Genomic DNA, 27,842 nt, shown 5'->3' on the forward strand with positions numbered 1-27,842 from the left:
GTTATTTGTTGATACTTGCTCTGTCCCATAGTTGTGAGTTTTCTGGGGGTTTTTTTTTTTGTTGTTGTTGTTGTTGCTTTGTTTGTTTGTGTTTGTTTTCTAATTTAAAAATGAAAATAAAGCTTTGGAAAAAAAGAAAAAGAAGGCGATCATGGTAATGAGCGCATGCTATGACCAATAATGAAAAGCTGCTGTTTTTCAGTCAATTAGGAGCATTTTTTCCAGGAATTCATTCATGCTCTCAGAACAGTTAAGCCAGCCATTAAAATGCATTGAAACCATTCTTCCCCAAACAGCCTTGTTTTGTACTAATGTTCATTTCTTTTGAAATATTTATAATAAATACTGTCTGAACTTGCAGAGTGCTTGCTATTCCATTTTTTTTAAATTTAATGTAGTTTTATTGTGTTTTGACATTTGTGCCAAAAAAAAGACTGTTTTGTATTACAGCCTTTAACATGGTTTTAGGAATAATATTTCTTAAGTACAGTGTTTTAAATTTAGTAATGAAGCATATTTAATACAGCGGCAAACCAGAGGAAATGAGCAAACAACATCTATTTCCACAAGGAAGGAACTGTTTTAAAATGTAAATATCATAAAAATGCAATGACTCGAGAATCACTTAAATGCTATAATTATTTGAAACTAGTACACAGAAAGCATGACTGTTATCCTTCTTGAAACATACTTCATGGGCCTATTTTCTTTGGATACTGGCTGAATTTTAAATAATTTTCAGTCCAGTCATTGTACCTGATCATTTTCAGAGGAATGTCTTTTGTCTGTTTGTTTAAGTCACTTAACACTGACCTATAAATAATTCAAGCATACAAAAATTTGTTATCCAGATACATTTGTTTACCTGCTTGAACTTACACAGCTTTGATCCTTCATTATCATATTCGAGTTGGCATTGAAGGGGGGATTAGGCTTGGGGCCAGTGGTGGATATAGATAATACCACCTGCATCTAATTGCTCTAGGTTTTCCACTTAAAGACATCATTAAAAAAAGACATTCCTCAAAGGTGAATCACAGGCCTAAACTTGCTTCACTTAATGAAACACTGAAGATTATCTTAAATAGCAACATATTTAAGAAAACCAACTAAAACTAACTTTTTTTTTTGACAATTTCCTGGCAGGTTGCTCTTTAAAATGTTTTTCGAGGTAATATTTTGATCTGTCATTCTACAGTATATTTACCCATGTCATTTTGAGCTTCTTCTTAGAACTAGTGTGTCCCCTTCAATTAGCAATAGACGTCATCACTGGCTAAGGTGAGGGTAAGAAGCAGAAAAAGAGATTAAAAAGCATGGCACAGCAAATTTTCAGATCTCAGTACATAACACTTAGATTCTTGCCATGTTACATGCTTTTTCACTTTGGTTCCTGCTCTTCTGATTATTCCCTTTTAGTCAGTCTGAAGCTGACGACTTGGGACCAGAATTAAATAGTCTTTTGCAAGTCTTTGCCTCAAATTTATCATTACATTTCTTGCTTCAATTTTTCCTGCAATGTCTAGTTTTTAATTTTGAGGTTTGTCTTTTGCTTGGACTTCTATAACTCTGAATTCTCCACTCCACCTTTAATTGTTTATTTTAACATAAACTATTGACATGCTCCAGGGCCTGATCAACCCTGGCAGGGCCTCCTTGGATGAGGGTGTCTAGCGATAATGGCCGAAACACCCGATGAATCCAAGGTCCACTACTGACGATGTGTCCCAAATTTTAACAATTTAGATCAGATCTCTAATCCCTAAACCTAACTGCGGAAAATGGCAGGTTAGTTTGGGTAAAAGAACTAAAGTTGTGCCACACAACGATGTGGTAAAGTTTCTGGGCTGCTTTTCCTCATAACAACCATCCCTCAAGATTTTCTCCATTAAAAGCAATGCATTGTCTGGGATTGTAACATCTAGTCCTTTACTGACTCATAATGAACCAGCAGAACTAGACATTTGACCTCTGCTTCTTGCTGTTTGAACTTTCCACTTGTCTCACTGTCATCCACATACATATGCTGTTTTACTTCTACTAAGTTTCTTTCCACTTCTCTAAAGAGCACATCTCCACTTCTCCAGGCTCTCTTCCAAATGCTCGTAAACATCATAGTCCATGGAGACTCCTGTCTGACCTTATCTGTCAGCCTGTCCATCACCACTGCAAACAAGAATGGGCTCAAAGCCAGTGTATACCGATATAATCCCAACTTCCACCTCCCTGAACCCATCCATCCCTCCTACTGCACACCTCACCATTGTCTCACTGTGCTCATACATGTCCTTTACCACCCTCACATACTTCTCTGCCACGCCTAACTTCCTCACGCAGTACCACAGTGTTAATCTTTGCTAACACTGCATCTGTAGTGTTCTTTCTCAGCATGAAATCATATTGCTGATTCTCTTCTTGAACTAGCTTCAACGAGTCATGTGGCTGTAGAGCAGGTGGTAGAGCAGGTCCATCAGTTACTCCATCAGTGCTCCTGTCTCTCATTTTCTCCATTTGACTACCTGACAGGCAGATCGCAGTTTGTGAGACTGCAGAGCTGTGTGTCAGAGTCTGAAGAGCAACATAGGAGCACCCCAGTGAACTGTTCTGTCCCCTTTCCTCTTCATCATCTATACAGCCTACTTCAAGTACATCACAGAAATGTGCCTCCTCCAGAAATTCTCTGATGACACGGCCATTATTGGAAGCGTGGAGATGGGAAGGGAAGAGGAGTACAGAGGAATGATTGATGGTTCATGAGGTTGTGTGAGGAGAACCACTTGCAGCTGAATGTGGCCAAAACAAAGGAGCTGGTGGTGGACTTTGGCAGAAACAGATCCCGACCCTCCCCTTGTCTGCATTCGTGGGACTGATGTCAAAATAGTCACATCCTACAAGTATCTGGGAGTTCAACTGGATCACAAGCTGGTGTGGTCTGCCAACACGGATGCTGCCTACAAAAAGGGTTCGAGCCGGCTTTACTTTCTATGAAGGTTCAGATCCTTCAAATTATGCAGCAGGCTGCTCTACATGTTTTATCAGTCTGTTGTTGCGAGCACCATCTTCTTTGCTGTGGCGTGCTGGGGTGCAGGCATCAAAGCAAAGGACGCAAACAGACTGAACAAACTCATCAGGAAGGCAGAGTCTGTTGTTGACATGAAGCTCGCCACCCTGGAGTTGGTCATCAGTGACAGAATGCTGGCAGACTGCTGGGAATCATGGACAATGACTCCCACCCCCTCCATAACACACTGGACAATCTGAAGAGCAGTTTCAGCAACAGGTTCCTTCGCCCTCGCTGTCTGAGAGAACGTTACAGGTGGTCGTTCCTTCCTGCTGCTATCAGACTCTTTAATTCATTCACTTGGGTCAGGTCCACACATGTGGAACAGAATTAATCACACCTCAACGCACCTTGTCACTTTTGTACACTGCAAAATATTTCCACACATACTCGTCCTTTTATATTTATATGTATACCTATATCCATATATTTATCTATTTATTTTAATATTTATCTATTATAACTCTGTTTCTACACTAATCTTATGTGCGTGCTTGTGTTTGTTGTATATTTGCTGCTATGACAACTCAGTTTCCGTCTGGGATTAATAAAGTTTCTCTGATTCTGATTCATCAGCTTCTCAACGCACTCCTATCTTTCAGTCATACTCTCTTCATTCTTCTTCGTTAGTACATTTATAGAACAGCTTCTACCCGTGGGCTGTCAGTACCATAAATGCAAATTAAGAGTGTGAGCAGACAAATAGCAGCTGTTGCTGCTATTTGCTATTGATTATGTTTAAATTTTTTTGTGCAATATTTTGTTCTGTGAATATTTCAGCAGATGTTCAATTTCCATCCCTCAACATATCATCACGTCAAATTGGCAGATTTACACCAGATGGACTTCCTGATACTACTGTCCCCAATTATATGGGCTTAGGACTAACAGTAGGACTACATTGGGTTGTATGTCAACTAAAAACAAAACAAAACACAAACAAACAAAATATATATTCACAGATATCTGGTATCACTTATAATTTCCAATGTAAATGTAAATGAGAGTAATACTCTTTAAATTTAAGGCGCATGTGGTTCATACTTGAACCCTTCAGCACTGTCAGCGTGCTATACTTTTGTTCAGGCAGTACTTGGCCGCCACGTTAGCCGGTGTCGTAGTCGTACAGGACCTTTCAACATGGCGGCGACGGGTACAAAGTCGGTTTTGTTCGTTTGTTTGGGTAAGAGACGTCTTTTAAACCCACAAAACCTCAGTTAAAACTTACACGTGTTACTGCTTAAAAGCAAACATGTCATTCTGTCAGCAGGTCAACTCATCGCATTTTAATAAATGAAATGAGCTTCGTTAGATGTACCTCAGAGTGCTAACTATGTACTAGCTGCCTTACAATGAACGCGAAGCTGCCAAACACACTTTCCACTTAAGGCTCTTAAACTTTTAACTTCCATGTGTGTATGTTTGGTATCTAATCAGCTGTAGCCTTATGTGTAAACGTCAAGCAAGGTGTCCGTGTTTAACTGGAGAGATACGTGTCTAAGCTCAAAGAATCCAAAGTGAAAGCTGTCAGGAACTCACCTCAGCACGGAAACGTCACTGCAGATAATTTGAAGCACATGCGTCCAATTCTGAAATAGTTTTCAAGATGTAGCAGAGTGTAGGTTGGCTCTGTTATTAATTTGAGTGGTAGATTTTTCATTATAATTCGTTTCACATTTCATTAAAGCTTCTACAGAGGATTTTACTTTACCAATGGACTGTTTCCTGAAAAAATACTAAACGTGATCAAACATTTTAGAAACTGCTTGATGCAACTACCAAAACAGTAACTTAAACATTACATGTTAAGACACACATAGATTTTATGTTATATATTTTGGACATTAACAGATTAGTTGTTATTTTAGCCATTTACTAAAGCATCCCGTTTAGGGTTTTTTTTTTTTTTTTTGCATACTTTTACCTCTGGTGCTGTCGACATCCTAATTGGAGGAAGGGTTCAAGTAGTACTGGCCTTCTGTAAAACAGCACAGATAATTAGGCGGGTTAGACAAAAGCTGTGAACATTTTATTTATGGTTTATTCAATTTGACTAATTAAGCCCCTGAAAATATTTTTAATTAATTTGTTTTATGTTAATTGCATTAAATTTAAGCCAAAAGTCTGCTCTTCAATTAGATCTTTTATGAGATTCTAGATTTTGTTTAGGACATTTAAAAGAAAAAAAAAGTCACTGTTCACAAAGTTGCGACTGTATTTCAAATAGGAGTTTTATATAAGCACAGTAAATCCATTGTCTTTGGATGTTGCCAGTAATATGCTGGACTTCTGCATGGGTCTACATGTTAAAATATGAGCTTAAGTTTTAGAAATATTTTTTCAGGTTTTAAAATATTGTAAAGGTTTTGCCCCTTTTCGTCTGTTATGCCTCAGATGCTGTCCCAGGGAGCAATCACAGTGCACAGAATAAGAAAGAAAAAAGCTTAATCAATATCTGGCCTCGACTCAAGATTTTAAGTCATTTTAGTTGTTGACACAGTCCGAAAGTAAAGTCAGTTTCACAATACATTTCTTTTTTGTTTTAGCAGTCGAAATCCATTTACCGTATACAGAAAAGTTTGTATTTTAAAATATCATACATATATCTTTATGATATACTGAAGTTATGTGTATTACCACTGGGATATTGCAGTTTTCTAAATATATCCTTATCCCTTTAATATGGTGATGTTGTTTGTGGTGTTGAACAGGGAATATCTGCCGATCCCCCATTGCTGAAGCAGTCTTCAGGAAGATGGCAACTGATGGTGGCATCGTTGATCAGGTAAAGTCATTGTTGACATATGTTTTCATTTCGTACTACAGATCTGCTGTACACATTTTTTCTGTTTATAACTCCTGCCATTTGATACAACTATGGAAATGACAACAGAAGTGTCAGCCACTCACCTTAAATGTTCTGTTCAGTGTTGCATGTTTGAAGAGCCCTTTACATATTACGTATAACACTACAATATGAATAACATATCAAGAACTAGTCTCAAAAATATTTCCTCTGGCATTAGTGAGGAAAATTATTTCTTCATACTGGTTGGTTGATAATATATATTTTTAATTTGGCAGTATTAACTTCGCAGTTTTAAAGTCCTGGTCTCTGGAGAGAAATTCTATATGAAATTAACTTTTGCTACTAACTGCAGTACATTGATTTAAAATGGAAAAAATGAAAGTTCAAAATTCCTCACTGAATTCAATTTGGATAATAGCGACCTGCTTACAGTCTCTAAAGATGATTAGGAACATTTACCTTCAGTTTAAATGTGGAGTTGCCCTTTATTCTGTACAGAAACTTCTTTCTTTATGAGACTGTAATTCGGTTTTGTTGAGTTTCTGATTCCCGTGCTTTGTTCTGCCTAGTGGAGGATAGACAGTGCTGCCACCTCCACCTATGAGATAGGAAACCCTCCAGACCACCGTGGTCAAGCCTGCATGAAGAGGCATGGCGTGCCCATGAGGCATGTGGCCAGGCAGGTATGATCACCCACCACCTCTCTCAAGACGTAGCTAGCGCCCCCTTTTTGTTCTCTGTTGCAGTGGATCATAGACAGTGGTGCCACATCAGACTGGAATCTAGGCAGCTTACCGGATGCCCGCGGTCTAGCCTGCCTCAGGAAGCATGGCATTGACACGGACCACAGGGCGCGACAGGTACAACCAGACGTCCCACAGCTGCTGTCACTGCAGTGGAAAGTGTGTGTGTGTGCGTGCGTGTGTATGTGAGAATGTAATGCTGCTCAATCACATTTTTAAAAATAAATTGTCACATACTTAAAACAGTGAGTAAGAAGAGTAGGTAGCAGTCTTCTCTTTTAATTACAGGATGATTTTCAGGCATCTTGGCCTCTTGTGGTAGCATGGATGTTGCTCACAGACCAGCTGAGTGTTACTGGTCTACACTCTATGTTTCACTTGGATTTTATTCTGAAGGTCTTGATCTGTTAGTCTGCTCCATCATGCTTTCTTCTGTCTACAGAAGAACTGTTAAATAGCTATTGTGGTTGTTTTTGATGTCAGTCAGCTGCCTACCAGGGAGTCTGTCATCCTAGAAACCTATTCTCCAGGTCTGTGTAGTCAGCTTTCTAATCACAAGAACCAACTTTCCACCTGCTAGAAGTTTTGGTTTGTGCTGTTTGTTCTTCTCTTTGGATCTTTCAATTAGTAGAGAAGGGTGACTGTTGCTAAGACTGCAAGACATTGTGCCCAAACAGCAGCATGAAGGAAGTGAAACACGTGTTTGTACTGCTTGGGGATAGCTGCTTAACTGGTTTTCTTTTGAAAAGGAGACTGTCAGCTAACCTGCTCATGAGTTAACGAGATGCGCTAGAACAGGATCTTCCACAGAACTGTCTGAAGTAAATTTTAAACCTGTTTGGAAAAGGGCCTACATTTTTAAAAAAAACATTTTGAGGCACTGGCTATCTAATCCTTTTAAAAAAAGAAAAAAAGTTTGTTTGTATAAACCCAATACACTAATTGCCATATTTGCTAAGCCAAAATGTAATTCATAATAGAACATAAAAACTTGGGAAAATTAACCATTTTAATGTAAATATAAGTTCATTAAGAAATTAATGGCAGCACCATGTCTCAAAAAAATGTTGGGCCAGGGCCGAGAATAATGTTCCTCAACATTAAAGACTTTTAATATCTCATTATCTGCAGTACAAGATATAATCATAATAGATTCAGAGAATCTGAAAAAAACTCTGTGCGCAAGGGACAAAGTTAAAAATCAGTATTTGATGCCTGTGATCTTTGGCCCCTCGGGTTGCACTGCATGAAAAATAGGCATAGATCAGTAAACATAGTTCGTCATGCCATCCACAAATGCAGGTTAAAGCTGAGTCATGCAAAGAAGTAGCCAATCGTGAGCACAATCCAGAACACTACAGTCTTCTCTGGGCCAAAGCAAAGCGGAAAACTGCTCTGTGGTCAGAGAAATTAAAATGTAAAATTCTTCTTAAAAATGCTGCGTCCCTCAGAGTAAAGAGGAGAGGGACGATCCAGCTGGTTATACGTATTCTGTTGAAAAGCCTACAGCTCTGATGGTATAGCAGTGTATTAATGCCTTTGGAATTGATATTTTGCACATCTGGAAAGGCACTAGCAATGCTGAAAGCTATTTTACAGGTTTTAGAATAACATATACTCCCATTCAGATGATGTCTTTTTCTAGGAATGCCTTGCATATTTCAACAAGACCATTCCAAACTGCATACTGCAGCTATTGCAAGAGCATGGCTTCATAGAAGAAGAGCCCAACTGTCCTGCCTGCAGTCCAGACCTTTCACAGACTGAAAACATTTGGCTCATCATGAAACCAAAAATATGACAAAGAACACCCAGGACTGTGGAGCAACTAGAATCTTATACCAGACAAGAAGGAAAGAAAATAATTTACCCAAAGATCAGCAGCCGGTCTCCTCATTTTGCAGTTTTTTATGGACTGTTGTTAAAGGAAGAGGAGCTGTTTCACGGTGGTAAACACGAACTTGTTGCGAGTTTTGAGATGGGTTGCACCATCAATGCAAAATGGCTTAAAATGGCTCATTTTCTCAGCTTAAGGATTTCAGAAAATATTCTGTTTTTATTTACATATCACAAACTGTATAACATTTTTAGGAGTTGGGGTAGTATTTTTGAGTGTAATAAAGAAGCTGATAGCCAGTCCCTGGTCTAGACTAATGTTCAAGTTGATGGCACCTGTGACGTTTGTGAAATATTGATGAAGCCAGTGTAGCAAGCATCACTGCACAGATGTTTCTAATCCTTAAAGAGGCCTGAAATTACACCAAGATGTTTGTCCATGTATGGCTTCAGGCTTTATGCTGCGCTGGCTTCTCCTTACAGTAACTCCTACTCCCCAGTGCCCTTAAACACTGAGAGATCTCCGGTGTTTCACCCTAGACTTGAGATCTCCCATCTCCTTGTTTTGGCTTACTGCAAACCAGTTCTGTCAGACCCTCATCTAATCTCCTCAAAGCAGGGATGGGAAGGCTCAACCCTTGGCTTAAACCCAACCAAATCCACACAATAAGCTTTGACAAGTCTTTGTTTTTTCCTCTTTTTCTTTAGCACTCTTTTCTGCCACGTTTTCTTTTTTAATAACCCACCCTCCAACTTTGCTGAAGGCCTGGCGTGGCCAGTGTCCAAGCAAACTGGCCAGCTGGGAGCTCGTTTAAAGACCTGTGTATCCCCAAATAAACAAAAGTGTGTTTATTTTATAAACACATATTTTTCAAAGTGATCCATAACAAGTAACTTAGGGTAATCAAAAATTTGACATCCAGACATCAGATTTAAGAGAGTTGCAATTTGATTATCGTAAAACCAACACTTGAGGAATGAACACTTTTTGCCAAAATACCATCATCCTGTAGTAATCACATTAATTTCACCTGTCACCAGTTCAGCATTGATGCTGTGCAGATAAGTTTTACAAGCTGAATTCTCGTCCTTTTCCCACCATTACTCAAAAGTGCAAACATAATTAATGAAGAAAAGATCTTAGCTTATCTGTTAATGGTTATTTTTTGGATAATTCCTAAGGAATGCTTCTTCAACACACATTAATGATAGCTGTAAGTAGATATTATGTAGATATTATATTTTATTACTGGCTAGAACTATAATCGACAACACAAGTGAAAGCTGGTGTGCAAACAGATAATTAACTTCAAATGTAGATGTGCCTGCTAGGTAGGGCTGCACGATTTTGCATAAAATGAGAATCACGATTTTTTTGCTTAGAATTGAGATCACGATTCTCTCACGATTTTCTTTTCCAGTATAAATATTTATTGCACTTATTAACTGCACATCAACTTCGTAACAGTTGAGACTGAACATAAAAACAATAAATAAACATAAAAACAACAGATGTCTCACGTTTTGTTGTTGCCGCAAAATGTTGCACTGCTTGAAATTCCGTCTCCACCGTTGCTCGACACTGCGTGTATAGAGCAGGTAGTGCAACAATAGAAAAATAGTTGCTGGACGGCACTGTGTAGCGTTTGTCTAGGGTGTTTATCATTTTCCTAAATCCCTGGTTTTGCACAGTGTTGATGGGAGCCATATCTTTGGTCAGGTGATAGAGATGGCACGATACCACTTTTTTATGTCCGATACCGATACCGATATCATAAATTTGGATATCTGCCGATACCGATATGAATCCGATATAGTGTTTTTTAATCAACAAAACCGGTTTTTTTTAATATCTTGCTGCATTTTGTATAAGTTCATACTCAAGTTTAAAACAACAACTACACTAAAGCTATTCTGTTATACCTATATGCAAAAAAAAATATTTCATAGTTCAGCAATACTGATCAATCTAATAAACTTAAACCTACACCATCCTCCCTATTCTGGTATTTTAAAGAGTACTTAGCGTAAATATTAAGCAACCTAACTAATAGGGTTCCAACTCCCAGCAACAACAAAAATAAATAAATAAAAAATAGGGAACCACCCCTCACGCTCCACCTCATGATGCTTAATCAACGTAATCAACCTTAATTTGATGCAGTGTGAAAAAAAAAAGCACAGAAATCAATTATTTTTCAAGAAATATTAAATAGATTCAACATCTTTCTTCAACAAAATTGCAGACTGCACAGATGGTACCTTCCCAAAGGAAAAAGTACTATAGCTTACTAGGGTATATATATTAGACTTAATAGTCACTATATACAGTAATTGACTTCTATTCATTTTACATCAAATTAAAACTTTGGGTGTAAGATTCGGATAATTATTTATTAAAAGCTAGACATTTTAAATGAGAATAAGAAAGAAAAGTATGTCTTTGTGCCCCCTTTTCCCTGTTAATGCCCTATCGGCCCCCCTGGCTAAACTTTGCTAGATCCGCCCCTGCACAGTTACCAGCGTCAGCTACGTAGAAAAAGATCCTCGAGTAGAAAGTAATAATAAATACATTCTAACAACGGCTGATCAAGCTTAAACGTGCTGCTGTTGTTCAGCCGCTGGTTTCCTCTTTCTGGTGCAAAGTGGGCCAAAAGCAAACTAGAGACACGGACTCCCGACAGAAAAGCTGATCAGCTGATCATTAAGCAGTTTCATGATTGAAGTAGCAGCCAGAAGAGGCAGTCGCTCCATATATCGTTTGGTAAGCTTAACGCAGGAATGCTTTACAAACATTCAGAGATGGACTTACACACTTGCTTTACTTCTCTCGGGGATAACTTTGTCGGAGATGAAATGCCGGGTTGCTAGCGAAGCTCCACATGCTATCCAGACCACCGACAGGTCCTGCATGCCACAGCCGCTCTATCACGTGATGCATACTGCTCCGACGTGCTTCGTGATATTTAATGGATCGGATTACATTTTTTATTTTTCTCCGATATCCGATCCAGTAATTTAGGTCAGTATCGGACCGATACCGATACGTAATATCGGATCGGTCCATCTCTATCAGGTGATAAGTAATAGCCTCTGTAATTTCTTTGTGCCTGCGGGAGTTCGACGGGTATAGGGAAGCGCTGTATAAGGTTCCCGTTATTGATGTTTGGGTGGTTGACCGGGACGGATTTTGTCCTGTCACTTTCTCGTCATCTCTGACGTGTTCTCTGTTGTTTTTTCCCTGCTAATTTTAGCATCACACGGCACAGCTTCTGTATCACGTGGTATAAGGCTCCGCCCTTGTCATTCGTTGAGCAGGAAGAGTGAGCGCTTGTTTTCATGCAGATTACGTCCCGGATCAAAATGCGGTACAATCGTCGTCGTCTTTTTTATTTTTTAAATCGTTGTCATTTGGAAATGAGATCGCACATAAGTATGAATCGAGATCGCGATTTTCTAACGATTAATCGTGCAGCTAGGGCTGCTCGATTATGGCAAAAATGATAATCACGATTATTTTCACTGAAATTGAGATCTCGATTATTTGACGATATTTATTTAACCCTTTAAGACCTACTATAGAACCAAGTCCGCCAGAGCTTATATTATATTTTTACATGTTGTAGTGCCATTTGTGGGAGCATTTCAAGTTGCTATACAACTGTTATAGCCCATATTTTAACTAATATGTATGCATTAAGTCCATAGTAACTACATTAATTGCAAAAAAGTGCAATAAACTACAAAAAAATTGAAAATCGTTTTTGTTTTTCTTTACATATATTTCTACTTGGAGAAATTTAAGGGTTTATCCCTCAAAACTTTAAATACAAAAAAGTTGCAAAAAATAGTTTACAACAACAGGAAATTTATTTTGAGTGTCTTCATAGTTTTATTTTGGAGATACAGCAATTTTTATATACTGCAGGAAAAATGAAAAAACAATCCTATGATGCAAATTTGCAAAGAAAACAGCAGGTGCATCAAAATAAACTATTTCCAGCAGTGCAATTCGAGTTCTAAGCATCACAGAAACTATTCAGAAAGGTCAAACATGACCAGTATAGGCTTTTAAGGCCTACGAGTAAAAAACTACAATTTCCACGAAAATGACGTCACTTCCGGTTTCGGCCAGGAAATGGCGGATATGCGGTAGTTCGTGCTGACGACTGTTTCAATGTGGGAAGTGTTACGAACAGCTGATCGGATCGGCAAAGCGTGTTTCTGGAATATTGTGTTTTTGTTCCTGCAAGCGCTTTTTATGCAATTTTTGCAAAGCTTTATGTGGAAGGAAACTGTGACCGAGGACAAGCTGATGGCATCAGATGTAAGTACAACTCCTCTGGTTTTATATGCAAAACAAATTATTGCGCTAGCTTAGGCAGTTCAGGTTCTACAGGGATTTAAAAATAGTTACACAACACGGAGCGTGCTGCTCTGACCGGCTTTAAAGGGTTAACAATGACTTTAAAAAAATAATGTAAAATAGTGTGCAACACCACTGAAGTTTTTTTTTTTTACCTGTCTTTTCAACCAACAGCAGTCACTCTCCTCTCCAAATAACTTCTGCTTAGCTTTCTGAGCTTCCCTCGGGTCCTCTTAATCAGCGGTCTCCACCCTTTTTTGCGCCACGGACGGTTTATGCCCGACAATATTTTCACGGACCGGCCTTTAAGGTGTTGCGGATAAATGAGGGAGGGGCTAATAATCGGCTCAGTCATTTTTAATGATCGTTGAAAGCCCAGATCGTAATCGTGATTAAAATTCGATTAATTGAGCAGCCCTACGTGCAGCCCTACTGCTAGGGCTGTTCGATATAACGATATATATCGGATGACGATATAAAAACGTTTATCGTTTCATTTTAGCTATTGTTTGTTTCGTGGTGTCGCAAAATAAACTGTTTACGGCAATATTTTTTCATCGTTTTGATGGTCACTGTAGTGGCTATATTAATTTCTTCAAGTTCTCTCTTTCTCTTATATTTAATATAACCACACTACGGACAAGCGCCTGTTTTTATGCGTTGTGGTTAGCAACAACGACAGTAACACCATCGTGTGTCTGCTTGTTTATGTTCCACATAAACCTTTCACAATAAAGCTCAAGATCCTGTTGAGACTTTTCAAAATAAACTGAATCACGTGAAAGAGCAGATTATTTACGGATGAGAAGTAAAAAAGAGCCGCCAGGTGCTAAAAAATAAACCTTAGACTCAAACATTAGAACAGGCTTTTCCCCGCAGCACCCTGTGTAATAAATACTCACAAAGAAAACTGCGGCTGTTACAACTTGTGTCTAAAAATGTATCGTTTCATGCATCTGTTAAAACACTCGACTCCAGCTACATGACGCGCAGCTGGAAACACTTCCCGCAAGTCGAGCTGCCCGAGATTCACAGAATTTACAGAAAATGTTAAATTTTTGTGATTTATATCGTTATCGAGATGATAGAATTCTTATATTGGGATATGAGATTTTGGTCCTATCGCACAGCCCTAGTGCCTGCTTACAGCAGTGTTTTAGTGTTTTGTTTTTTTGTGTTTTCTAAGACTGTTTCCCCACAGAGTAGTAAAACAGAACTTAAAATCACTCCGCTACTATTTCTTTATAAGAAATTGAGTTATGTATACTATATATCACACAGATCCATATGATTTTTAGGGCTTTATTATGTGTCGTTTTCATTATTCATTTATATGTATCATTTTAAAGTTTTATTCTATGCATGTTGATTGTTTTTTTTCCTTTTATGCCTCTTAACTACTTCCATCTTTACTTGCTTTTTCCCCCCATTTATTCTTAGTTAATTCATTCCACAAATAGGATCAGTGGTGGCTTTACAGTGTAGTAGTTATCACATTTACCTAACCTGTAAAAGATCCTTAGTTTGAAGCAAGAACACACAAATCCCTGGGACGGTTGCATCGGAAAGGACAGGCATAAAAATCGGTGCCATACTGGATATACAGAGCTCTTTGCAGTGGCAACCACTTGCGAAAAAACCTTTATGAAATTGGATAAATATTAATAAATGAAATGTTACAATATTTTATAATTTTCCCCATCACCCATAACCTTATATAAAGTGTATAAATATATTAAGTGTCTTCAGACTGTACTCCATATAACCACGAGAGCGTTACTAAACACTTAAATCTACTAACAACTACATTACAGAGTGTCTGTTTTTTGCTCCTTTTATAAACTTAACAAGTTCAGCATATGTTGAAATTTAACTACAACAAGAGGACATGTTTGTTATCACCACAGGCTAAAGACGCAAATGTCTGAAGTGTCACCAAGGAGGCAAATTTCAGTGGCTGACTGGCCAGGCGTGCAAGGTTTTTGTTCCCTCACATAGAAGAACCTTGTTGAATGAAGATATAGGGCAAAATAAATTTACAGCTTTCCTGAATCACATATCAACAAGTACCTCTTTTGTTAAAGTATGACGGTAAACCAACATGCACGGTGACATGTCAAATTCTTCTTTTTTGTTAAAAAGAACCATTAACTTTTAGATTTCCAATCACATTCCTTCCTGGCTTTCCTTTGGTTTTATTTTGCACATTTTATCTTAATGTGAACTTTTCTATGAGTGTCTCCCGACTCTTTCTTTGCTTTCCATAAAAACCTCCTTGCTCATTCTTAGCCAAAGATTTCAGATACCAAACTAAGCTCTCTGTCAACTTTGTGAGGAGGTCTTGCACAAGACTTTTTGATAGAGGATTACCACTGCTTCATTTACACTGTGAAAGAAGCAGGCACTGAGATTATGATCAACACAGATTATCATTGTGTGTGAGAGAGAGGATGTGAAAGTGTGAGAATGGGTGAAATACAGTGATCAGACTGCAGTGGCTGGAGCGTTTCGCTGCGTGAATATAATCGAAAACATTTGTAATGAACATCTTTTTACCCGTCTGCTGTTACAAGCTGTCACTGTTATTGTGTCCATATGTCAACATCTGGAGCTATGCGGGAGTTTTATTCATGCCTCTCTGCCCTTAGCTTCTCCTTGGCATTCCTATAAATCCACTGTCAAAATACTTTAAAAGTATTCGGGGTGTTGCCTGTTTTTCTTATTTTTTTCTTTTTGTTTTTATTGCTGCTTGTGCCATTAAATCATCACAGAATGCATTGAAAACTGTATAAACCCCTCCACAGGCATACAGACGTGCTCCTTTCCCTAACTTGGTTTTCCTCTAGGTCAAGAATCAAGAATTCAAGTTGTTATAAACGCGACCTTGTTTTTTTCACGTTAAAATGAGTTAGCCATTGAGCAGGAGAAGGAGGGAGGAGGAATAGATGGGAAAATAAGGCTTGTGTGACTTGTTGAAAATGCAACATCATTTCATTTATGTTTTAAAAATTCTTTGTGCATGTAACAGCAGCTGGAATCCAGCACATGGATGCTGGCCTCCATTACGAACAATGAAACGTAATTAAAAATATTGACATAATATAACTACATCCAAAAGCTATTACTAAAAAGGCAGATGATAAATGAATGATTTAATAAGATCTGAGTTGTCTTATTTTTCTTGTCTTTAGAGGTTTAATGTTTCAGTGAAAAAGCTGCTTTTTTATTTTCTTTTAGCTGCATAACCCATTCAGCCCTCTTTGAAGGACCAGAGGGAGTCTCTGCTGGTAATACTGAATTTCCACACAGAGCCAAAAGTAATATTTGTTTTGTTGTTCTTGCAGGTGACCAAGGAAGATTTCATGAGCTTTGAGCACATTCTGTGCATGGACGAGAGCAATCTGAGGTAGAGTTATTTCAGCCCACAGCAGCAGTGTTTATTTTTTTTCTAAGAGTGTCAATCACGGTTGGATACTTAGACACTGAAAGCGCTGGTGTCATGTGTTAAGTGTCAAAAAACATTTGTCTTGTAACGGTCCAAACTAGTGTGTCCTGCTGTCATGACGTTTATCTGTGCTGTTCTTTCACATGCATACATAAAAATGGTGGGGACATTGAGCTATAAATGCCTTGTAGGAGAATGCCTCCCTTTAATGACCAATATCCTTTCTTAAGCTCTTTGCAGAGGTCAGGGGGAGGGATATTTTTTGCTACTTTGAACGTTTAAGGATCATTTTGAGATCACATGCCCACGGCAGATCTGATCTGTAAGCAGCTTACTGAGTTCTTTGGATGCCTCGTCTTTGCTCTTTGGGGCAGTCTTTTCTTTTCCCCCTGCACACTTTGTTTCCTACAAATTTTAAGTTGGCCAGACTGAGAATTCATTAATTCTTTGACCTACTGCTTTTGTCTGGGATTGACTTAAACATGTTAAGGTGTTACTTTTCATTTATGTACTCTGTATGTTTCCAGACTACACCGTTTTATTATTTATCACTGATTTAAAGTTAATGACATGAATGTAATTATTATTAGAGGAATGCTAGAATAAGAAGCAGACAATAAACACTATACAACAACATTATCTCGAATATTTAGAAGCATGTGACCTCTTTAATCCAGAGGTGCTCAAACCTCCCTTGTTTCGTGCTCTGTTCTTTTGGAGTTACTTGTTTTCTCTCACCTTTGCAGTGACTTGAAACGGAAGTCAAAGTCCGTGAAAGACTACACAGCAAAAATTGAGCTTCTTGGTTCTTATGACCCCCAGAAGCAGCTGATCATCCAAGACCCTTATTATGTAAGTATTCAAACACATCCCTATGTTCAACTTTATTGCTCAAATTTAGAGGATATGTTCAATTTAATGTTGTAGCGAGATGGTCCAGCAAAGAAGCCAAAGCCAGTAAAACTACAAGATGCAACATTTAGAGGCCTTTACTTACATTTAAGGGAGACACAAGAACTCATTTTAAATATCTATACCATTTGGCATGTTAAATTAAGTGCCATGCTAAGGTCTCAACCACAAAGGCCTAGAGACCTCTCTGGCAACCAATGGTTCCAAGGGGAAATGTGCATTCTCTGAAAGGTTGGTGAGTGGCAGCTGGCACTTGCTGTGAAATTGATTGCTAAAGCCCAATTCATGCAGGCGTAAAGACCTGTTAGTTACTCAGTGACGGCAACCTCAGCTTGCTAGGGAAAAGTGCATATTCCTGACTATCTCTATCCACATTCAAATTGGATAATGGTTTTAGGATTTTTAGCTCCTTAACACGTGCTCCTTATTTTTTTTTTTTTTTGAAGGGACCAAAAGTAATTGGACAACTGACTCAAAGGCTAGTTCATGGGGTGGTGTGGGCAGTTACTTCGTTATATCATTATCAATTAAGCAGATAAAAGGCCTGGAAATTATTTGAGGTGTGGTACTTGCATTTGGGAGATTTTCCTGTGAACAGACAACATGGGGTCAAAGCAGCTCTCCATGCAGGTGAAATTCCCCATCCTTAAGCTGCAAAAACAGACAAAAAAAAACATCCAAGAAATTGCAGCAATTTTAGGACTGGCAAAATCTGCGGTTTGGTACATTCTGAGAAAGAAAGAAAGAAAGAAAGCACTGTTGAACTCAGCAACGCAAAATGACCTGGACGTCCACAGAAGACAACAGTGGTGGATGATCACAGAATCATTTCCATGGTGGAGAGAAACCCCTTCGCAACAGCCAACCAAGTGAACGTCACTCTCCAGGAGGTAGCTGTATCAATATCCAACTCTACCATAAAGAGAAGACTGCATGAAACAAAAAAAAAAGCCAGCACAGTTCTGTCAGAAACATTCTTTGGACAGATGAAACCAAGATCAAACTCTACCAGAATGACTGCATGAAAAAAGTATGGAGAGAAGGCGTGGAACAGCTCATGATCCAAAGCATACCGCATCATGTGTAAAACACAGCAGAGGCAGGGTGATGGCTTGGGCATGCATAGCTGCCAGTGGCACTGGGACACTAGTGTTTATTTATGATGTGAAATGGGACAGGCGCAGCCAAATCAATTCTGAGGTGTTCAGAGATATACTGCTCAAATCCAGCTAAAGGCAGTCAAACTGATTTGGCGGCATTTCATAATAAAGATGGGCAAAGACCCAAAACATACAGCCAAAGCAGGACCCAGGAGTTTATTAAAGCAAAGAAGTCAAATATTCTTGAATAGCCAAGTCAGGTGATTCAATTAAAATTCATTCTGGTAATGTACAGAACCAAAATTAGAAAAAAAGTTGTCTCTGTCCAAATATTTATGGACCTAACTGTATACATCAAGTTCGCTTTTCTTCTGTTGAACAGATGATTTGATTAAAAGGTCCTTCCATATTTTTCCTAATATAGGTTTTTATGGCGATTACAGTTACATGGACTGCTGTTTTGAAAAAACATTTTCTTTCACTTAACCTGAGCTCACCATTTCAGTAATGGCTCAGCCTTTTTGCTCTTCTCCGTGTGTGCAGACAAACTCCGGCTCCACATTAAACTATGACGTCATCTTGTCTGCTGTGTTTGTGCTATCAGTTATCAGTTTTTATTTAAAAACTGGGGGCTGCATGAGCTTAATGTTGTAATACTTTTTTATTCACATGCGTGGCCCTAGATACATTACTATTGCACATCTATTTTTAGTCTCAAATGCTGGTAAAATTATCACGTTTACATGGTGACAACTGAGCGCTACCGAGCTGTGGATTAAATGAAGCATTGAATTAAAACAATTTGTATTGAGGTTTTTTTTTCCTATAATTGAGTTATTTGAGTGACTCGATGAATTGTTATATCCCTAGTCTAATGTGTGAGTGGGGATCATCTGACCTGCCCTTTAGACTCTCTACCCAGGCAAAAACCCAATCTAGTATTTCTACTAGTGATAAGGTGTCTAAATGAACTCTGTTGTGCACTAAATGTGAAAAGGGGGAACTTTAAGCCAAACATACAAAAAAAATGAAATCTAATATATACAAGAGACAATAAAGCGGGAAGAACTTTTTTTTCATAATAAGAATCCTGATTAAAAGCCCAAAAAAGTATTTCAAAGTAAAACGTCAAACTCTTTCAGTAATTGTAGTAGATACAAAAAAGCTACATTCAGCCCATTCTGTAACATTTGTGTTTCTCTTCAAAGGATCACGTGGGAAAAATTCTATGGACAAGATAAAGGGCAGGAAATGTCACACAGAGCAGTCATTTGAAGTATATTTATGGTTTTGGATGGACCGGATCAGTCTTCAGGTGCAAGTGGAAGAGTTAAGTTGTCTGCAGGGAGAAATCCAGACACAATTGATGCAGTAAAGAGCGCCAAAACAAAATGAACGGTTGCTAGTAAAATAGCTGTGTTTCTCACAAAAAAGTGGTATTCAGCCTTTCCAGACCAACACTCACCATAATATATTAGTTTTACGGAACCATAACAGATGTTTTCTGGTTTCACATTGGTAAGCTTTTCACAGTCCGTGGCTCGGTAGTTCTTTTTGTTCCCTAGATGTTTTGAGTCCTGCCAGATGATTTGGACATGGATTCTTGGCTGGTTTTTATTGTCTTGAGTATTATGAGTGAAAAAGGCAAGAATTGGAAAAGTGCAGGCAGAGACCTTTGGAAGGCTTTGAAAGTTTGAGTGTTGACAATAGACATTTAAAAAAAAAAAAAAAAAAATCTTAACCTCCTGTGGCCATTTAAACTTTAATATATTTTTATGGTTGGTTTATTTAAATAAATGGCAAGGGATCTTATAATAAGTAATAATTTTCATATGTGGTCTTTATGAAAAATGTGTGTGGCTAGAGCTATTTTAGATGAATTATATTGTATAGTTCCTATGTCTTTGATTTTCCCGTAAGAACTTGGACTTTAAATAAAACAGTCATGAATTATTAGTGATGCAGCTGGAAGAAGAAAGAGTGACCACAGTTTATGTGATTGTATTGAGTGCATTGGATTGTGTGATTTTGGCTTTGGACGCTGTATTTCTTTGTGTAATTTTACCAAATCTCATTATAGTCAATGTGGTTTTGGAGGCATGTAAGTACTTGGATTGGTACCTCGCCAGCAACCACATAGCATGACAGCCAAGCGAGCAAAAAAGGGGAGAACAATCGCTGTCCGTGTGTCAGGATAAATAAAGAATTATGTTGTTTTTACACATGAATTCTGGATTGTCCGTAATGCACAAATGGAATTATTAAAATATTTATATTTTAGTAATTTGGAGTATGTGGCATGTGTCACAGGTGTGTAGTTACTCACTCAATCAGTTGAGAATAACAGTTGAATTTAAACCAAGATGAAGTTTTGTGACAAGACTACAAACATGAGTTCATGATGATGTGAACTGAAGAGGAGGAAAGAGACGTGTTAAACGGCCATTGTAAACTTTAAAAATTTAAAATACAGATAACAACGTTTCTCTATTAAATGTTTCTTAGCTCTATTATTATTTTCAATCAGTTGCATTGAGCGATTGTTAATGGAATATTTTAAAATGTAGGTATCGACTTTTCATTTTTTTTATTTCTTGTTTGTTAATTCGTAATTAAACAATAAGAACTTGATTATAGAACAATTTGGATTACTTATAATGGGTTAAATTAACTCAATGTCAAACTTTCTGATTCTTTTATTTTATCAATGTGAAGGTGTTCATCATTCATCTTTCTGCACATAATACACAAGAAATGCTGCTGCTGCTACTCATACAGTGCTGGATCATTGGTATAGGGATGTCATGATACCAGCAATTTAGTAGTTAGTACACAATAGAATTACACGATGCTTAAAAACCCAATTCAGCATCACAACAATCATTGTACTCTACGTACTTAAACATTTTGATGTGATAACAAATCATTTCAAATATTTTTTTTGACAAGGCATAACCTGACATGTTAGGAAGATTACCAAGTAGCCTATGAATTTCACAGTTACTTATTTTATAAGCACTTAATGGTGCCACTGAAAACATTTTAGCCTAGACAGGAAAACAGTGGCCTCTGCAGCTGCTTAGGTCCACATCCACGGTCACAGATACAGCTGAATGTCATCAGAATAGAGTGATACAAAATGTCAGAAAAGGATTTAATGATGCCAGCTAAATGGAATGTAGAAGGAAAATAATTGTGGACCCAGGATCAAACCTTGTGGAACCCCATAAGTTAGGGATGCAATGTGGGAGAAGGACTTGTTTGCCCTAACACACAAAATTCTATCAGATAATGGGGGGAAAAAACAAATATAAAATATGTTTTATATTTTTATTTTTATAAAATATATAAAAAATAATAAATTATTTTAACAAAATAATAAATAATTTATTAGGGAATCACAAAATTCAATGTAGTTATGTGTTTACAAATTCTTTTTTTAAAAACGTAAATCTCAGCGAGAAATACCACTTTGAATAGTTATGAATAGAATTTCAAAACCCTTTTGGCTTCAGTCTTGACAATTTGGTTCTCGGAATAAGAACATTTCTCAGTTGAGTAACAAACTGTCATTTTTTATAATTTGGGTGTATCCAGCCTGCATCAGAGGGCAGGCCGTACTTCTGTTCCATTCATATAACTGTATATTTTCACTGTGTGCAACAGACAACAAATTCCAGTGATTGCGAGCTATGAATAGTTGGCTAAATCATTTTAATCTCCCCCTCCCTAATTTTGTCTTTTAGGGAAGTGATGAAGACTTTGAAAAGGTCTATGAGCAGTGTGTACGATGCTGCAAAGCTTTCCTGGAGAAGAACTCCTAACATCTACATTGACATGTCTTAGATGTATGAATAAATATGGGTTCTCAATTAAATATACTTACACAAATATATGTATAACTCTGTTGTGAGTAAATACTAAATACCACCAGATTACCTGTTTTGGTGTACGCATAATGTACATTTAGAACAGTATTGTGTGGGCAAGTTAACAGACTGTACATTCAATTGATTAATAAAACAAATAAAGTGAGTGTGACAGTTTAAAGTTCCTTTTGTTATTATTATTATTTTTTACACATTGTCAATTTTTGTTTCCTGAAAATTCTACAAAATTGATAAGATAATATAAGATAACTCTTTGTTGTCATTGCACAGTCATACATATTGCACATTAAATATTATTGCACCTTGTTATAAATATTATTATTGTTATTGTTTTTACCGTTGTTACCTCCCCCCCAAAAAAAGTCCAGGGAGGTAGTCAATCAGGTCAGCTATTTGCATTGATTAGGGCTATTGCTATAGTAGTAATAGAGGTGTATGGGTTAAATGCTGACACTGGGATCAAAGGGAATGCTACCATTAGTGCTTGATGGCTAGGATATTCTCTTGACATATTATTTTTATATACTGGGAGATGTTCGGTTTGTATAAAGAACATGGCATGTATTTGTTTTGTTTTAAAAAACAGCAGTGAAAAAAATTTATTTTTTTAATAGACGCAAAACTTAATCTTCTCATTACAGCAATCACTTAAGTCAGAAGTGGCGACAGTGTTATAATAAATTTGGTCTCTAAATCACCCACACAAATGACCACTCAGTGCACTTCACAATGGTAGACTAATTTCACCACAGATAGAGATAGATGCAAGGAAAAACGGCTGCAAATCATTACACAAGAGTGGAGTAGAAAGACAAGATGAATCAACTGGTGGCTGGAGGGCTTCCAGTTGGTGATGACTCTAGTTTTAGCGTAGATATAGCTGTGTATCTGTAAACCTTAGGAGCTTTTAAGTTTTAAATATGAGAACACAACTTTTTTTTTCCTGACTTAATGATTTTTTTTCTTCTTTTTCTGGACACAGGCAAGACCAGTCTGTTTTATTTAGCACTGAAATAAAGTATGTTGGGGAAAGTAAGCCAGGGAATTAATTTGCATACTAAATAACTTGTACTGATTTTCTGGCATAGCTTAAAGAATAGTTTGACATTGTTTTGAAATCATATTTAATAGCTGTCTTACCTAGACGTAAATGGGGAGATTTCCGACATGCTCTCGTCTAAATGCCAGATACAAAGTAACATTCAAAAATTAGTTCACTAGCCCAGTTGAGAGTCAATATAGGGAAGGAGCTGGTTTGTCTAAAGCTAACTTAAGGTTATGTATATAACCCCGGTTCTCTGAGTAGCATGAGCGAGCGTCTCACTATGGGAACGCCTCCTGCTAAGTGACGCCCATGTCAGGAGGGGCTAGTGCCTCCCTATATAATAGGCTGACATAGCGTCAGATGTCATTCAAAACAAGCCCACCTCTTCCTCGCTTCCATAGCAAGGAGGGCGGTCCGATGAGACACTCACTCATGCTACTCAGAGAACCGGGGTTATATACATAACCTTAAGTTCTCTTTCATAGCATTCGTTTCGTGTCTCACTATGGGAGAAATACTGACTCCCAGATTGCCAGACATGCCTGTTAAGAAGACAACTGTCCCCAACAGCACTTCACAGGGGAGAAGGAATAGAAACTCCCCTAAAGAGAGCCCATGAGGTTGCCAAACCTCTAGTGGAATGCGCACGCAAGCCAGCAGGAGGCCGAAGTATAGGCCAGGGAAATTGTTCCTACTATCCAATGGGAGAGGCGCTGTTTAGACACAAGCTTTCCCATATGTGGTTTAGCCCAGGACACGAACAGCTGGTCACTTTGTCTGACACTCTGGGTGTGTGCAGAGCACGGACTGGGCACAAGGTATGCAGCTGCTGTTGCTCCTCTGAGGAGAAAGGTGGTGGGTAAAAAGCCGGCCTTTGGGATAAAGGCAGGGTTGAGCCTCGTATTATCCGAGGAGAACTGAATGCATGACTGATGCACTGAGAGAGCGTGGGTCTCTCCTACACGCTTAGCTGAAGCTAAAGCAATCAATAGAGCCGTCTTCAAGGACAGAAATTTTAACTCAACCTGTTCCAGGGGTTCAAATGGGCAACAGGAGAGCGCAGCTAATACTATGGGAAGGTCCCACGATGGAGCCAACGGCCTAGACACTTATGTTGACTCTCCATATTACTGTGAAGCACTTTCGTGTGCCTTCGGGTTTTTAAATGTGCTATATAAATAAAATTATATTGTATTGTATTCTAGATGTAAGCAATTTACGCCGTGCACCCTTCATGAAACGGCATATTAAGGGATGCTGGCCAACAGTCTTCCCCTCAAAACCAATATGGCAGGCTGAAATTGCTGCCAAATACACCTTGAAGGTGGAGAAGGCTTTACCCTTATCAATCAGGGCCTGAAGAAATGACAGAATCACAGCCACAGAGCACTGAAAATGGATGGCCTGTGATTCTAAGCACCAGCTTTCAAACACACGCCACTTGTGCTCATATAGCATCCTAGTAGACGATGCTCTAGAACACTGAATAGTGTCGATAACACTATGAGGGAGCCCCACCGTGTTCAGGTTAAACCACTCACGGGCCAATCCCATAGAGCTAGCCTCTCTGGATGGGGGTGGAATATTTCCCCCCGTGCCTGAGACAGGAGATCTCTGAGATCTCTGTAACGGCCGCACAGCTGCTGAAAAATCTCCGCCAGCCAGTGCTTCCCTGGCCAGTGCGGGGCTATCAGGATCATATAGTGCAGGGGTGTCAAACTCAAATACACAGTGGGCCAAAATTCAAAACTAGAACAAAGTCGCGGGCTAACGTTAATATTTATTGAAATATATTTATTCCTCCAAATATAAGAATGAATCTTTTCTTATGGACTCAAACACGTTTTGCTGAAAAACTGAATATGGAACAAGCAAATCTTAATACTAAACAATATATATATATTAGCTGTATAATACCAGTAGGCCAGCTCTAATAGTAATTTGGTATGGCTTCGCGGGCCAAATGTAATTAGGCTGCGGGCCAGAGTTTGACACCTATGATATAGTGACTTCTCTCCCTCACTCTGGCCAGAGTTGGAGAAATGAGGGCCACTGGGGGAAAAGCATAGAGGAGGGTTCTCGGCCACTCGTGAGCTAGAGCATCCACCCCGAGTGGAGCTTTCTGATCGTGCAGCGAGTAAAACAGGGGACACTGAGCATTCTCCCTGGATGCATAAATGTCCACGGTCGCCTGACCGAATCGCAGCCAGATCTGCTTCACCACCTCTGGGTGAAGCTTCCATTCGCCATACAGCAGATTGCTCCTGGAGAGAAGATCTGCTCCAAAGTTCAAGATTCCCGGCACGTGAGTTGCTCTCAGTGACAGCAGGTGGACACTGCTCCAGACTATCAGTCTGTGTGCTAGTGTGTGTAACTTGGGGGACCCCAGACCCCTTGTCTGTTGATGTAGGCCACAACAGTGGAATTGTCCAACCTCACTAAAACATGATGACCTCTCAGCCAAGGGAGAAAGTGTTTTAGCGACAGGTGAACTGCCAGCAGTTCCAGACAGTTTATGTGGGTGGAGCGCATGTGAGGGCCCCACTCCCCATTCACTGTTCTGCCCTCGTGGGTGGCCCCCCAGCCTGAAAGAGAGGCATCTGTGGAAATCACCTTCCTGGTTGAAACTGCCCCCATGGCAATGCCCTGAGACAAGAAACCTGGCTTCTTCTACTCGCGGACAGCGAGTGAACAGTCTGCAGAGACTCTCACGCAACAGTGGCCGTTTCGGTGAGGGTCCAGTCCCCGCGAGCCCACCCAGCGCTGAAAGCCTCTCATGTGCAGGTGTCCCAGTGTTATCGCCACTAGAGAAGAAGCCATCAGACCGAGGAGCCTCTGGCACTGTTTGAGGGTCACTGTGTTGACTTTGCGAAACAGTGCTAGGGATGACCGTATGGCCGCTGTTCTCTCTGGGGACAGAAAAGCTCTCACCCGGAGGGAGTCTAGGCTGAGCCCTATGAAAGTAGTAATGCATTGAGTTGGCTTCAATATGCTCTTTTCCACGTTTATCTGGAAACCCAAACTCTCCAGATGGTGTATGAGAGCATTTGTGTGACAAGCCACTTCCTGGCGGGTTGGGGCTGCCACCAGCCAGTCGTCGATGTATGTGGCGACTCGAATGCCCTTTTCCCTGAGCGGGGCCACTGCTGCCTCGGTGCATTTCACAAACACCCTTGGGCTCAGTAAGAGACCATAAGGCAGGACTATAAACTCGTACGCTATCCCCTGGAAAGCAAATCTTAGATACTTTCGGTGTGGGGGATATATGGGGATGTGGAAATAAGCATCCCTCAGGTCGATTGATGTGAACCAGTCGCCTGCATCAACATCCTGAACTTGTATGTCCTTAAATGCCGGTTCAGGGCACGGAGATCCAGGAAGGCTCTCATGCCCCTCCCCCCTTTCTTTGGCACAAGGAAATACCTTGAATAAAATCCGCTGTGCATTTCCTCGGGAGGGACAACTCTTATAGCTCCTTTGTCTCTCAAGGTGGAAATTTCCTCCAGGAGAAAAGTGGCAGATTCGCCCAGAGCACGAGAGTAAACGATTTCTTTGCAATGTGGTGGAGTGACATTGAATTGCAGCCTGTAGCCCTTTTCCAATGACCTCAGCACCCATCTTGACTGAGTGCAGGTAGCCCAGCTCTTTATGTGGAGAGACAGAGGGCTCACTGGCCACTCAACCAAAGATGGCGTTTTGGCACCCCCTTTTGGTTGCAGCGCGAAACATACGCCATTTCGGTGTTCCGTCACCTCTGTCACAGGTGAGCGAGGTGACGGGCTCATCTGCATTATCACAGCCGTGGAAATGAGAGATCTCTTCCCACACTGTGGTATCTGGTTTAGCTGTCATAATAATAATAATAATAATAATAATGGATTGGATTTATATAGCGCTTTTCAAGGCACCCAAAGCGCTTTACAATACCACTATTCATTCACTCTCACATTCACACACTGGTGGAGGCAAACTACAGTTGTAGCCACAGCTGCCCTGGGGCAGACTGACAGAAGCGAGGCTGCCATATCGCGCCATCGGCCCCTCTGGCCAACACCAGTAGGCAAGTAGGGTAAAGTGTCTTGCCCAAGGACACAACGACCAGGACAGAGAGCCCAGGGATCGAACCGGCGACCTTCCGGTTACAGATGCGATTCCCAATCCCTGAGCCATGGTCGCCCCGTGCATGTCCTCTTCTAGCTCAGCTTAATGACAGAGCCGCTGCCTTGTAGCACTTATCTGTAAGGCTAGACTGGAAGCGGTCTGTTTTGGAGGGGAGAGATGGGGCCGATGAGGACAGAGACGTCTCGGGTGAAGATGGCTTGCTACCAACGGCTCCACTTGTGGCATCTGGTGGAGGCCGATAGACTCCATCCCCTCACAATTCAGCAGGGAGCTCCCCACGATGGGGTGTTTCTCGCTGTAAGGTTTTGCTTTCCACGTCACCGCTATCTCATCAAGAAGCTCCGAGAAAACAGGCAACACATGCTTCCCCGTCTTTTTCGCCTTTGGCAATTTCTTTCTGTCAAAACGAGACTTTACAATCTCTGTTTGTATCGCGGGCCACAGGATGTTGAGCCTAGCAGCTGTACAGAGCTGTACGTTTGAATTTGTTTCCAAAACCCCGCAGTCAGGACA

General features: G+C 39.6%; 1 protein-coding gene, 1 long non-coding RNA gene and 1 pseudogene across 3 annotated transcripts; 1 reads left to right on the forward strand and 2 right to left on the reverse strand.

The window, feature by feature from the left end:
- Positions 1 to 1,221: 1,221 nt before the first annotated feature.
- Positions 1,222 to 5,127, reverse strand: LOC113006686 (uncharacterized). The gene is made up of 3 exons (XR_003269793.1): positions 4,986 to 5,127; positions 4,601 to 4,650; positions 1,222 to 1,276 (listed from the first exon to the last, which is right to left on the reverse strand). It is a non-coding gene; the product is annotated as an uncharacterized LOC113006686 (long non-coding RNA).
- acp1 (acid phosphatase 1) lies at positions 4,133 to 22,325 on the forward strand. 2 transcript variants are annotated; one of them, XM_026142788.1, is made up of 6 exons: positions 4,133 to 4,244; positions 5,773 to 5,846; positions 6,617 to 6,730; positions 16,160 to 16,221; positions 17,007 to 17,112; positions 22,019 to 22,325. In XM_026142788.1, exons 1-6 carry the CDS (start codon positions 4,202 to 4,204, stop codon positions 22,094 to 22,096), a joined length of 477 nt encoding a protein of 158 aa, XP_025998573.1. In that variant the 5' UTR covers positions 4,133 to 4,201; the 3' UTR covers positions 22,097 to 22,325. The 2 variants fall into 2 exon arrangements, with proteins under 2 accessions (XP_025998573.1, XP_025998572.1); XM_026142787.1 differs by lacking the exon at positions 6,617 to 6,730 and adding an exon at positions 6,440 to 6,553 and having other exon boundaries at positions 4,134 to 4,244.
- A 1,514-nt stretch (positions 22,326 to 23,839) lies between these two features.
- On the reverse strand, positions 23,840 to 27,083 carry LOC113037546 (uncharacterized; annotated as a pseudogene).
- Positions 27,084 to 27,842: the final 759 nt, after the last annotated feature.

The sequence above is a fragment of the Astatotilapia calliptera genome, chromosome 15 (genome assembly GCF_900246225.1).
Source record: "Astatotilapia calliptera chromosome 15, fAstCal1.2, whole genome shotgun sequence".
NCBI lineage: Eukaryota > Metazoa > Chordata > Actinopteri > Cichliformes > Cichlidae > Astatotilapia > Astatotilapia calliptera.